The sequence below is a fragment of the Salvelinus alpinus genome, chromosome 6 (genome assembly GCF_045679555.1).
Source record: "Salvelinus alpinus chromosome 6, SLU_Salpinus.1, whole genome shotgun sequence".
NCBI classification, from domain to species: Eukaryota; Metazoa; Chordata; class Actinopteri; order Salmoniformes; family Salmonidae; genus Salvelinus; species Salvelinus alpinus.
The window spans coordinates 73,403,102-73,418,032 of NC_092091.1; the positions used below are offsets into that span (position 1 = coordinate 73,403,102).

A 14,931-nucleotide genomic window follows, 5' to 3' on the forward strand; every position below is an offset into this window, starting at 1 on the left:
GAGAGATGGAAAGAGAGACAGAGAGACTGAAAGAGAGAATGAAAGAGAGACAGAGAGACTGAAAGAGAGACAGAGATAGAGAGACTGAAAGAGAGAGACTGAAAGAGAGACTGAAAGAGAGACTGAAAGAGAGACTGAAAGAGAGACTGAAAGAGAGACAGAGAGACTGAAAGAGAGAGACAGAGAGACTGAAAGAGAGAGACTGAAAGAGAGAGACTGAAAGAGAGACTGAAAGAGAGAGACTGAAAGAGAGACTGAAAGAGAGAGAGAGACTGAAAGAGAGAGACAGAGAGACTGAAAGAGAGATAGAGAGACTGAGATAGAGAGACTGAAAGAGAGACTGAAAGAGAGACAGAGAGACTGAAAGAGAGAGACAGAGAGACTGAAAGAGAGAGACAGAGAGACTGAAAGAGCGAGGCTGAAAGAGAGACTGAAAGAGAGACTGAAAGAGAGACTGAAAGAGAGAGACTGGAAGAGAGACTGAAAGAGAGAGACTGAAAGAGAGACTGAAAGAGAGACTGAAAGAGAGAATGAAAGAGAGACTGAAAGAGAGACTGAAAGAGAGACAGAGAGACTGAAAGAGAGACAGAGATAGAGAGACAGAGATAGAGAGACTGAAAGAGAGACTGAAAGAGAGACTGAAAGAGAGACTGAAAGAGAGAGACTGAAAGAGAGACTGAAAGAGAGACTGAAAGAGAGACTGAAAGAGAGACAGAGAGACTGAAAGAGAGACAGAGATAGAGAGACAGAGATAGAGAGACTGAAAGAGAGACTGAAAGAGAGACTGAAAGAGAAACCTGTAACTGTAGGTTGCTGTATGTCTTACAGTATGTTGTCATAGTGATGTTAAAACACTTTCTCACAAATCCAGTTGAGTATCCTGTCACATGACAAGTCATTCCATGCTTTCAGAGGACTCTGATCATTACGTATCTCAACACAGTCCTCCTCACCATTTTCTGGTTTGCCACCACCATTATCAGGCTGTTGTCCATACCAGTACCTACAGGGTTAAAAACAGTCAGATATCATGGTTAATACCAGTACCTACAGGGTTAAAAACAGTCAGATATCATGGTTAATACCAGTACCTACAGGGTTAAAAACAGTCAGATATCATGGTTAATACCAGTACCTACAGGGTTAACAACAGTCAGATATCATGGTTAATACCAGTACCTACAGGGTTAATAACAGCCAGATATCATGGTTAATACCAGTACCTACAGGGTTAATAACAGTCAGATATCATGGTTAATACCAGTACCTACAGGGTTAACGCCAGTCAGATATCATGGTTAATACCAGTACCTACAGGATTAAAAACAGTCAGATATCATGGTTAATACCAGTACCTACAGGATTAAAAACAGTCAGATAGCATGGTTAATACCAGTACCTACAGGGTTAATAACAGTCAGATATCATGGTTAATACCAGTACCTACAGGATTAAAAACAGTCAGATACCATGGTTAATACCAGTACCTACAGGGTTAATAACAGTCAGATATCATGGTTAATACCAATACCTACAGGGTTAAAAACAGTCAGATGTCATGGTTAATACCAGTTCCTACATGGTTAAAACAGTCAGATATCATGGTTGATACCAGTACCTACAGGGTTAACAACAGTCAGATACCATGGTTAATACCAGTACCTACAGGATTAAAAACAGTCAGATATCATGGTTAATACCAGTACCTACAGGGTTAAGATATCATGGTTAATACCAGTACCTACAGGAATAAAAACAGTCAGATATAATGGTTAATACCAGTACCTACAGGATTAAAAACAGTCAGATACCATGGTTAATACCAGTACCTACAGGGTTAATAACAGCCAGATATCATGGTTAATACCAGTACCTACAGGGTTAATAACATTCAGATATCATGGTTAATACCAGTACCTACAGGGTTAACAACAGTCAGATATCATGGTTAATACCAGTACCTACAGGGTTAATAACAGACAGATATCATGGTTAATACCAGTACCTACAGGGTTAATAACAGCCAGATATCATGGTTAATACCAGTACCTACAGGGTTAAAAACAGTCAGATATCATGGTTAATACCAGTACCTACAGGGTTAAAAACAGTCAGATATCATGGTTAATACCAGTACCTACAGGGTTAAAAACAGTCAGATATCATGGTTAATACCAGTACCTACAGGGTTAACAACAGCCAGATATCATGGTTAATACCAGTACCTACAGGGTTAATAACAGTCAGATATCATGGTTAATACCAGTACCTACAGTGTTAAAAACAGTCAGATATCATGGTTAATACCAGTACCTACAGGGTTAAAAACAGTCAGACATCACAGTTAAAACATCACAATCCTAAATAATATACAGAAATGTTTCATAGTTAGTTGTCTTGACTGGTATCATCAATGTCAGTAACCTGCATAGAAAAAGGTTGAATGGAGCCTTATTGACAGATTAGTTATTATATCTCACGTTGTGGTCAGTGGGGTGCCGTCCACCCATTTCCAGGTCCCCTCATTAACAGAGTCAGTCAGACCAATCCAAAATCTCTTCTGGAGGTTGAAGAGAAATGTCTGTTGGTTGAGAAAGATAAATATATATTCATATGTTTCATAATATCTAACCGTGTGTCTCTCTCTCTCTCTCTCTCACCTGTTCCTTATCACTGTTTATGATCACCAGGTCTGCTCCTCTATCCAGACAGTCCTCTCTGCTCTTCTCCCAGGTTTTAGTCTCAGTAGACAGGAAGTACCAACTGGATTCAAATTTCTGCCAGCCTTCAGGACAGGTTTGTTCTACAAGAATATAACATTAATTTCCTTCAACTTAACACCCTGGATACTAAATGAAAGAACACAGACTCAAGATCAGGTCTGTGTTGTTAATAATTTATTATTGTGGGTTTACTCACTGAGATTGGAAAGCCTCCTGCTAAGAACATCTCTCTCAGTCTGTAGCTGGTTTCTCTCTTTAGTCACGTTGTTATAACTGGTCTGTAGCTGGTCTCTCTCTTTAGTCAGGTTGTTATAACTGGTCTGTAGCTGGTCTCCCTCTTTAGTCAGGTTGTTGTAGCTGGTCTGTAGCTGGTCTCTCTCTTTAGTCAGGGTGTTGTAACTGGTCTGTAGCTGGTCTCTCTCTTTAGTCAGGGTGTTGTAACTGGTCTGTAGCTGGTCTCTCTCTGCAGATGAGTTCTTTGAGACGTTGCTGTCTGCAACAACAATAAAGAAGAAGTTGCTTACTAAAATTGATCACATCAGAACTACTAAATCTGAATTATAAGAACTATTTAAACAGTGAACAAAAATATAAATGTAACATGTAAAGTGTTGGTCCCATGTTTCATGAGATGAATTAAAAGATCCCAGAAATGTTTCATACGCACAAAAAGCTTTTTTCTCTCAAATGTGTTTACATCCCTGTTATTCAGCATGTATCCTTTGCCAAGATAATCCATCCACCTGACAGGTGTGGCATATCAAGAAGCTGATTAAACAGCATGATCATTACACAGGTGCACCTTCTGCTGGAGACAATAAAAGGCCACTTTAAAATGTGTAGTTTTGCCACAGATGTCTCAAGTTTTGAGGGAACGTGCATCTGGCATGCTAACTGCAGGAATGTCCACCAGAGCTGTTGCCAGATAAATTAATGTTCATTTCTCTAACATAAGCTGACTCCAATGTTGTTTAGAGAATTTGGCAGTACGTCCAACTGGCCTAACAACCGCAGACCACATGTAACCACGCCAGTCCATGAGCTCCACATCTGTCTTCTTCACCTGTTGGATCGTCTGAGGGAGGGTGCTGAGGAGTATTTCTGTCTGTTATAAAGCCCTTTGTGGGGAAAAACTCATTCTGATTGGCAGGGTCTGGTTCCCCAGTGGTTGGAATCTGGCTGCCAAGTGGGTGGACCTATGCCCTCCAAGGCCCACCCATGGCTGAACCTCTGCTAGTCATGTGACATACATAGATTAGGGCCTAATGAATATATTTCCATTGACTGACATGAACTGTAACTCAGTAAAATTTTAGAAATGTTTGCATGTTGCATTTATATTGTTGTTTAGTGTAGATATACTATAGACTTACATTGGACAGACAGGCCTATGATCCCAGCCAGTAGGAGAACACACAGCAGCCCCAGACACACTGCAGCAACTCCAGAGGGTCTCTTCCACCACTGAAAATGTACTGAATCACAAATGATTAAAGATCTTTGATAATGTGTTTTACTGTATCATCCAGGATTGGGACAAATACATCTGTAGTACTATAGGGTAATCTCACCTGTTTAATGTTTTGTGTGTGTAACTTATTTGCGTGTGTGTGTGTGTGTCTGTGTTACCTGAGTGCTGGTCTCCTGGTCCATTATTAGGAGCAGTGTCTGCTGTCTCTTCTCTCTTGGTGCTGGTCTCACCGTCTCTCAGGGTGTCTGCACTGACGTAGATATCCACAATCCTCTCCTTCATCTCATCTCTGTTAAACTTGACCTTCTTGGTCATATCAGGCACAGCATAGATGACCTCAGACATCTCCAATAACTTTCTGTGTTTTCTGTCTGTACTCTGAGTCTGTGTCTGTAGCTGCTCCGCGTATGTGTCTGTTTCTGTCTCTGCTCTGAGTCTATAACTAACTGTTTATGATGTCATCCACAGAATAAAAGGGAAATGTAGAAAGAGGAAGATAATAAAAGTGTAACATAGTGGTTGAGGTTGGGACCATTTCTGCACCAGTTTAACTTTATAGCTGATTCCTGAGAACAGAGGACTTACTTATCAGGAGAAACTGTATAACCTCAATGTCCGTCTACTGCACAGGCCTCATGTTGTGTCTAATGTCCTGACCTCATGTTGTGTTTCTAATGTACTGATCTCATGTTGTGTCTAATGTCCTGACCTCATGTTGTGTCTAATGTCCTGACCTCATGTTGTGTCTAATGTACTGACCTCATGTTGTGTCTAATGTACTGACCTCATGTTTTGTCTAATGTACTGACCTCATGTTGTGTCTAATGTACTGACCTCATGTTGTGTCTAATGTACTGACCTCATGTTGTCTAATGTACTGACCTCATGTTGTGTCTACTGTACTGACCTCATGTTGTGTCTAATGTACTGACCTCATGTTGTGTCTAATGTACTGACCTCATGTTGTGTCTAATGTACTGACCTCATGTTGTGTCTAATGTACTGACCTCATGTTGTGTCTAATGTACTGACCTCATGTTGTGTCTAATGTACTGATCTCATGTTGTGTCTAATGTACTGATCTCATGTTGTGTCTAATGTACTGACCTCATGTTGTGTCTAATGTACTGACCTCATGTTATGTCTAATGTACTGACCTCATGTTGTGTCTAATGTCCTGACCTCATGTTGTGTCTAATGTCCTGACCTCATGTTGTGTCTACTGTACTGACCTCATGTTGTATCTAATGTCCTGACCTCATGTTGTGTCTACTGTACTGACCTCATGTTGTATCTAATGTCCTGACCTCATGTTGTGTCTAATGTCCTGACCTCATGTTGTGTCTACTGTACTGACCTCATGTTGTGTCTACTGTACTGACCTCATGTTGTATCTAATGTCCTGACCTCATGTTGTGTCTACTGTACTGACCTCATGTTGTGTCTAATGTACTGACCTCATGTTGTGTCTAATGTACTGACCTCATGTTGTGTCTAATGTACTGACCTCATGTTGTGTCTACTGTACTGACCTCATGTTGTGTCTACTGTACTGACCTCATTTTGTGTCTAATGTACTGACCTCATGTTGTGTCTAATGTCCTGACCTCATGTTGTGTCTAATGTACTGACCTCATGTTGTGTCTACTGTACTGACCTCATGTTGTGTCTAATGTACTGACCTCATGTTGTGTCTACTGTACTGACCTCATGTTGTGTCTACTGTACTGACCTCATGTTGTGTCTACTGTACTGACCTCATGTTGTGTCTACTGTACTGACCTCATGTTGTGTCTAATGTACTGACCTCATGTTGTGTCTACTGTACTGACCTCATGTTGTGTCTAATGTACTGACCTCATGTTGTGTCTAATGTACTGACCTCATGTTGTGTCTAATGTACTGACCTCATGTTGTGTCTAATGTACTGACCTCATGTTGTGTCTAATGTCCTGACCTCATGTTGTGTCTACTGTACTGACCTCAAGTTGTGTCTAATGTACTGAGCTAATGTTGTGTCTAATGTACTGAGCTAATGTTGTGTCTAATGTACTGACCTCATGTTGTGTATAATGTACTGACCTCATGTTGTGTCTAATGTACTGACCTCATGTTGTGTTTCTAATGTCCTGACCTCATGTTGTGTCTAATGTACTGACCTCATGTTGTGTCTAATGTACTGACCTCATGTTGTGTCTAATGTACTGACCTCATGTTGTGTTTCTAATGTCCTGACCTCATGTTGTGTCTAATGTACTGACCTCATGTTGTGTCTAATGTCCTGACCTCATGTTGTGTCTACTGTACTGACCTCATGTTGTGTCTAATGTACTGACCTCATGTTGTGTCTAATGTACTGACCTCATGTTGTGTTTCTAATGTCCTGACCTCATGTTGTGTCTAATGTACTGACCTCATGTTGTGTCTAATGTACTGACCTCATGTTGTGTCTAATGTCCTGACCTTATGTTGTGTTTCTAATGTCCTGACCTGGTCCTCTCTTTGTGGCTGTGTTTTTTTTTTATACTGGTCAAACCACAACTGAGTGAGACCAATAAAACCTGTTAGTTGTACTCAATATCTGACACTAGCACCTGTATTGCAGTCTGGATTATTATCATTCTAAGCTTTTTTTGGTTGTGCCTTTGTAGGCTATTTCGTGGTATGGCGTTGTATATTCCCGTAAGCTTTAAGGGTTTATTTGACCATATATGGTTAACCTCTCTAGGGGGTGTGGGACGCTACCATCCCACCTGGCCAACATCCAGTGAAATTGCAGAGCGCCAAATTCAAAAACAGAAATACTCATTATAAAAATTCATAAAACATAGAAGTGTTATACATCGGTTTAAAGATACCCTTCTTGTTAATGTCACAACGTCTGGAGTGGTGGGTGCGGAGTCAAACGCAGAGAGCAGAGGATACTGGGGAAACCGTCATTTATTTCGGTTTCCAAAGCTAATGCCAAAGCTAACGCCCAAAAACAACAGGCGAAATAAATCCAAAATTGTCCAACCCAAACACAGGGCACAAACGGACAGGATCACTACACGCACAACCTGACTAACAGAAAACAAGCCCGCACAAAAACAGGCTTAAATAGACATGAATCAAAAACAAAATAAGAGACAGGTGCAACCAATAAGACAAAACAAACAGAAAAGGAAAAGGGAATCGGTGGCGGCTAGTAGACAGGCGACGACGACCGCCGAGCGCCGCCCGAACTGGCAGGGGAGCCACCTTCGGTGGGAGTCGGGACAGTTAATCCAACCACTGTGTCAGATTTCAGAAAGGCTTTACGGTGCTGTAGTTAACTCTAGGGAAGTATTAACAAAATGACACGGGTAGTTGTGGCTACGCTAATATAAAAAATATAACAAGTTTGCATACATCTGTGCGTACTTGTGTGCATGTGTGTGTGTGAGAGATTTTTACAGTGGTTATTGTTAAACCATTTTCTGCAGCACAATATAAATCATTCCATGTCTCTATATGGTCATCTTGTCCAGAGTATATCTCAACACGGTCCTCCTACCCAGGGAATTGGACTTGCTAGTTGTAATGATGGACAGGACACTGTCATACAAGGAAGACATAGATCATAGAGGGGAAGTGGAGAACAAAGGCTAGTTGTTAACATATATAACATATCATATGTAACAGCCCCAAGATAATTCAGGGAGTTTCCAGAACTCCCCCTTCCTTTCACCTTTCTGCTGATCTGGACCCTCTGTTTACTCCCAAATATACATCAACATGTTCAGGAGGTCCAGGACTACAAACATGGGTCATTATAATGTCCAGACAATAGATTTGAGACTACAAACTGCTCCAAGTGGATATTGAGGGTGGGTAGTCTTAAACAGTGAGGAGGAGATGGCGACAGAAACGGACGCAGCTCTGTTCTCTCTTAATGAACCTGATTGGTCGAGGAGGTTTGAGGAGTGCAGCTGGTTGAACCACTTAAAATAACAACTTCACTTCCCTCTTTTGAGACCCATATAGCAGAGTCTGATGTACTATCTTCATGTTGCAACTGGTAAATAGGAAGCTACAATGTCAGGAAACAAGTAGAACATTTATTAATATACTAATACAAACAAATACAACATTTGTGTCCATGAGTTTGAGACAAAGATAGAGAGAGACAGAGGCAGAGGAGGAAGTTGTGTGCACTGTAGGCTACTGTATGTGTTACATCATGTTGTCATGGTGATTTTAAAACACTTTCTCACAAATCCAGTTGAGTTTGCTGCAACATGACAAGTCATTCCATGGCTTTAGAGGACTCTGGTCTTTGTGTATCTCAACACAGTCTTCCCCAGTAATACCTGCATTATCAGGCTGTTTGGCATACCAGTACCTAAAGGGTTAACAACAGTTAGATATCATGGTTAATACCAGTACCTAAAGGGTTAACAACAGTTAGATATCATGATTAATACCAGTACCTACAGGGTTAAAACAGTCAGATATCATGGTTAATACCAGTACCTACAGGGTTAACAAGTCAGATATCATGGTTAATACCAGTACCTACAGGGTTAAAAACAGTCATTATATCATGGTTAATCCCAGTACCAACAGGTTTAACCTCTCGAGGGTACGTGGGACGGTAGCATCTCACCTGACCAACATCCAGTGAAATTGCAGAGCGCCAAATTCAAAAACAGATATACTCATAATACAAATTGATAAAACATACAAGTATACAAGTGTTATATATCGGCTTAAAGATTAACTTCTTGTTAATCCAGCCGCTTTGTCAGATTTCAAAAAGGCTTTACGGCGAAAGCATACCATGCGATTATCTGAGAACAGCGCCCAGCAGACAAATCATTACAAACAGTTACCAGCCAAGTAGAGGAGTTACACAAGTCAGAAATAGTGATAAAATTAATCACTTACCTTTGATGATCTCATATGGTTGCACTCACAAGACTCCCATTTACTCAATAAATGTTAGTTTTGTTTGATAAAGTCCCTCTTTATATCCAAAAACCTCCGTTTTGTTCAGTAATCCACAGGCTCAAAGGCAGTCAGTCACAACAGACAGACGAAAAATCCGAAAAGTATCAGAAACATGTTAAACAATGTTTATAATCAATCCTCAGGTTGTTTTTAGTCATAATAATCAATAATAATAACATTTCAACCGGACAATAGCTTCTTCAATATAAACGGAAAACAAGAAAGGTGTGCTCTCGGTCGCGCGCATGAAAAACCTCTGGGACACTGCAGTGTCCACTCATTCAAAGTGGTCTTACTCCCAAATTTTTCAGAATACAAGCCTGAAACAATTTTTAAAGACTGTTGACATCTAGTGGAAGCCATAGGAAGTGCAATTTGAGTCCCAAGTCAATGGATACTGTAATGGCATTCAATAGAAAATTACAAACACAGGTTTTCGCCTGCCATATCAGTTCTGTTATACTCACAGACTATATTTTAACAGTTTTGGAAACTTTAGAATGTTTTCTATCTACAAATTATATGCATATCCTAGCTTCTGGGCCTGAGTAGCAGGCAGTTTACTTTGGGCACGCTTTTCATCCGGAGGTGAAAATAGTGCCCCCTACCCTAGTGAGGTTAATTAGAGGCATTTCGGACATCCAACTAGCCAAGGTTGTGCAAGAGCGCTGAGGCTGAGAACAATTTGGTATTGATCAAAGGTTATCTCCTATTGATAAATCTAACTTGTTCTATTCAGACTAACATTCTAAATTCAGGTCTAAAGTAGTGTTGATAAATGAGGCCCCAGGTCTTTTCCTCTCTTGATACAGTACTGTCTGCTGTCCAGGTTTTGGACTTGGTGAAGTTGTAGTACCATCTCTCTCCCTCTGTTGCTGGTCTCTCTCTAGTCAGATTGTTGTAACTGGTCTGTAGCTGGTCTCTCTCTGTAGTCAGGTTGTTGTAACTGGTCTGTAGCTGGTCTCTCTCTAGTCAGGTTGTTATAACTGGTCTGTAACTCGTCTTTCTTTAGTCAGGGTGTTGTAACTGGTCTCTAGCTGGTCTTTCTTTAGTCAGGTTGTTGTATCTGATCTCTAGCTGGTCTCTCTCTGCAGCGGAGTTATTTGAGACATTGTTACCATCAATAACAATAAAGAAGAAGTTGTTCACTAATACAGATCATAACTGAACTAGCTGGTCTCTCTCTTTAGTCAGGTTGTTGTAACTGGTCTGTAGCTGGTCTCTCTTTAGTCAGGTTGTTGTAACTGGTCTCTCTCTTTAGTCAGGTTGTTGTAGCTGGTCTGTAGGTGGTCTCTCTTTAGTCAGGTTGCTGTAGCTGGTCTGTAGGTGGTCTCTCTTTAGTCAGGTTGTTGTAACTGGTCTCTCTCTTCAGTCAGGTTGTTGTATCTGGTCTCTGAGTTATTTGAGACGTTATCTTCAACAACAATAAAGAAGCTGTTGCTCACTAAAATATATCGCATCAGAACTAGCTGGTATCTCTATTCAGTAAGGGTGTTGTAGCTGGCCTTTTTTTCTTTTTTATATATATATTTTTACCCCTTTTTCTCCCCAATTTCGTGGTATCAAATTGGTAGTTAGTCTTGTCTCATCGCTGCAACTTCCGTACGGAGTCGGGAGAGGCAAAGGTTGAGAGACGTGCTTCCTCCAAAATTACAACCCAACCAAGCCGAACTGCTTCTTGACACAACGCCCACTTAACCCGGAAGCCAGCCACACCAATGTGTCGGAGGAAACACCGTACACCTGGCGACTGTGTCAGCGTGCACTGCGCCCGGCCCACCACAGGTGTCGCTAGAGCGCAACGGCACAAGGATATCCCTGCCGGCCATACCCTCCCCTCACCCGGATGACGCTGGGCCAATTGTGCGCCGCCCCATGGGTCTCCCGGTCGCGGCCGGCTGAGACAGAGCCTGGACTCAAACCCAGAATCTCTAGTGTCACAGCTAGCACTGTAGCCGTAGCTGGCCTTTCTGCACATGTGTCATGGTGCTGATCTGATTGTCCCTCAGGGTGTCTGTACTGATGTAGATATCCACAATCCTCTCTTCCATCTCACCTCTGTCAAACCTTGTTGGTCATATCTGGCTTGGTATAGATGGACTCAGACATCTACAACAACGTTTTATAACTAAAGCTACGGTGCATTAAAGAAGGGTTTCCAAACCTCGGTCCTGGGGCCCCCCTGGGTGCACGTTTTCACTTTTGCCGTAGCACTACACAGCTGATTCAAGTAACAGGACCGAGTTTGGGAAACCCTGCCTTAGAGTACACAAGACAATTTCAGTGGTTCAGGAGAGTATCTCTGCCCTGTGTCTGAGTCCGAAGCTGACTGCTTTTGACCATGTTGTAGGTGGTGGGGGTTATCCACAGAGCACAGGAAGTATCAAATATCAAAAGAGGAAAATAGCAGCAGCAACAACATTTATATGGATTTGTGGAACAGAAACATGTCATGACTGGTTATAGTTGGGATACCTTCTTCTTTTCACCTTGTTTTCTGATTCCTGAATAACTTCCTGGTCTTCTGGGGGAAGTTCCACCCACATACTGCGAAGCAACAAAACATAGAAACATACACATGCATACACACACTAGGTAACATAAGCACTATACACACACGTACACATGGATTTTGTGTTGTAGATATGTTGTAGTAGAGTAGGGGCCTGAGGGCACACACTGAATGTGTTGTGAAATCTGTTGTGAATGTATTGTTGTTAAAATTGTTTGTTTTTTATTTTTGATGGAACCCAGGAAGAGTAGCTGCTGTTTTGGCAGGAACTAATGGGGATCCATAATAAACCCCAGGAAGAGTATCTGCTGCCTTGGCAGGAAGTAATGGGGATCCGTAATAAATACAAATACATACACCAGACACACCCTCTTATATAGTCTCTTACTACTCTATATCACTGATTAACATATTGGATGTATACATGTTAATAATGTCTCTGGATGCTTTAAAAATAATTAATAACCAGACCTGGGTTTAAAAACTATTTAATATCTGTAAATTACTTTGAGCGTTTGGGACTATTCTATTGGTTACATTAAGCCAGACAAGCTCAACCAAGAACAGCTAAAGTATTTGGGTTGTATTCATTAGGCACCAACCAGAAGAAAGCAAATGGAAACAGGGAGGGACTAACTGTACCTGTCCAGTAAGAAAAATGTGTTTTCATTTTCCGCTGCAAAACATTTTTGCTATGGTGTGTCCTAACCAATACGTTACCCAGGTCTGCTAATAAGCACCAACCACTGACAGACATGCAGAAAGGAGGCATTTATTAAAGGAAGTCAGTGGTATGGATAAATAAGAGTTGGCACAGCAACGCATGCTGAAATCAACTGAAATTACAATACAATAGATGTTCCAACAATAACTTCCCTAAACTACTCTGTCCCAAATGGAACCCTATTTCCTACATAGTGATGGACCCTGGTCAAAAGTAGTGCACTATACAGGGAATATGGTGCCATTTGAGATGTACCCTTCATGTCATTATTCACATTCTATGTAGGTCTTATGTACTGTATCTGTCCTGAAAACACAGGCCACTTTTCATCCATGGATATAAGGTCCCCACAATATGTATGAACTTTCCAATTTGTAAGTCGCTCTGGATAAGAGCGTCTGCTAAATGACTTAAATGTAAAATGTAAATGTAAGTACAACAGGACATTTATAAAGAAAAAGGCTTAATTTTAACCTTCAAGAACATCATTTTATTTAATCATAAAACATTTATAATCTGTTCAATTTCTGAATTTGTTCAAATTAGGTGAAGGTTGGGGTCAAGGTAGGGGTCAGTTAGAGGTTTTGTCTATAATCTGCTTGTCAATGTGATGCTGGTCAGAAACATCCCTCATGTTGGGTATAATACCTACTTTTATAAGTGTTTGTCTCCCCCTACTGGCTGTTTTCTACAAGCTCAGTTTCTTCCTTCTATTTATGTGACCTTGACCCATAGAGATAGATAGAGGACTCATCTTGCAATCAAGCTCCAGCTGAAATATAATTCTCAGTTGTCTGACAAGAGATGTAAATAAGAGTGTGTATAGTGTAATTTTAGGTCACAGACCATAAATCTCAGAGGTGTAAACTTAATAATCAACTGTGAAAGTTAATCATGATTTATGTTTTTGTGAATTTAGAAGTAATTTCCAAGTTTATATCATGTTGAACAGGCTGGAATTATTTTTCAAAAGAGGGGACTGATGGGTTCTAAACTTGAAATATGAAATATCCTAGTTCATGGTACTGAGGGAGAGAGGGGAATGCAGGACCTTTACATTCTGTCAGAACATGTTATTGTTTGACATCAGGTATCTTATGGAAAGGAGAAGGTCCACAGTCTGGTTTCAGTTACTGGGTTGTAATTTGAAATACTTGCTACACCAGACGTTAATGGTTATCTGTAGGAGGAATGTATATGGTGGGGTCAATGGAGGTTGAATGAACCAGGGGAATGTCACTGAGTAAGGGAAAGGCAATCACATGGTTGCAGTCAGATAAGGATGGAGAGCTGTGGATTAGTGAGGAATGGAGGATGAGGTCAGCTCAGGTCACATTAAGGGAGAAGGAACAGTTTATTAGACAAATCACTTAACTTCCTGCTTTGCAATAAAGATGTAATGTTTAGAGGGAAGGAGGAGACTCCACCTAAACTGGGGTATATATGCTTGTGCTGTTGGGAACATGTATTTGTCTGTTCAGCTGTCTCACCCATCTACTGTATGATTACCTTTCTAACTGACTCCTAATGGTAATATCTACTGTATGATTACCTTTCTAACTGACTCCTAATGGTAATATCTACTGTATGATTACCTTTCTAACTGACTCCTAATGGTAATATCTACTGTATGATTACCTTTCTAACTGACTCATAATGGTAATATCTACTGTATGAATACCTTTCTAACTGACTCCTAATGGTAATATCTACTGTATGATTACCTTTCTAACTGACTCATAATGGTAATATTTGCTGTATGATTCTTCATGTACTGACAAGTAGCTATGTAGTTGGTCTAACGTGCCTATGTCATTGCCCTATGTCAACGTGCCTATGTCTAACGTGCCTATGTCATATGTCATTGGTCCACTACAGTTGATAGAATGTCTTAAGAATCCAATCACCTTCAAGCAGGAAGTTATACTTTGCAAGGTTATACTGTTTGTGGCATCGTTCATAAGGAAGTCATGTGATGGCTTGCACTCGATGGCCATAAAGTCATCAGTGTGAAGAGATATTGAGAAGTGTGTGTGGGAAATGTGAGTATTAATAATTTTCCTGATTCATAAGCATCTCTCTCACACACACACACACACACACACACACACACACACACACACACACACACACACACACACACACACACACACACACACACACACACACACACACACACACACACACACACACACACACACACACACACACACACACACACACACACACACCTGCTCCTTTCTGCTGTTTATTATCACCAGGTCTGCTCCTCTCTCCAGACAGTACTGTCTGCTGTAAGCCCAGGTTTTCCTCTCAGTAGACAGGAAGTAACATCTGAATCCCAACAGCCCCCATCCTTCAGGACACCTCAACACGGTCCTCATCGTTGGGACTGCAATGTCCCTCTCTTCCACCAGTGTTCTAGTACCTACATACAACACATACAGTGTCCACCATATTGGTTTTTAAACATTCGGATCTGGATTGCGTTCAAATAATATCTCCTTTCTCTGGAAGTTTGCATTCGTCC

The 14,931-nt window shown here is 40.9% G+C and overlaps 2 protein-coding genes across 2 annotated transcripts in view; both read right to left on the reverse strand.

Annotated features, from left to right (window-relative positions):
* Positions 1–14,931, reverse strand: part of LOC139579350 (CD209 antigen-like protein E) — a 90,670-nt gene that overhangs the window by 21,497 nt on the left and 54,242 nt on the right. The gene's annotated exons all lie outside the window — the stretch shown is intronic.
* LOC139577920 (M protein, serotype 6-like) lies at positions 2,912–4,806 on the reverse strand. The gene is made up of 3 exons (XM_071405045.1): positions 4,353–4,806; positions 4,097–4,198; positions 2,912–3,216 (listed from the first exon to the last, which is right to left on the reverse strand). Exons 1-3 carry the CDS (start codon positions 4,537–4,539, stop codon positions 2,912–2,914), a joined length of 594 nt encoding a protein of 197 aa, XP_071261146.1. The 5' UTR covers positions 4,540–4,806.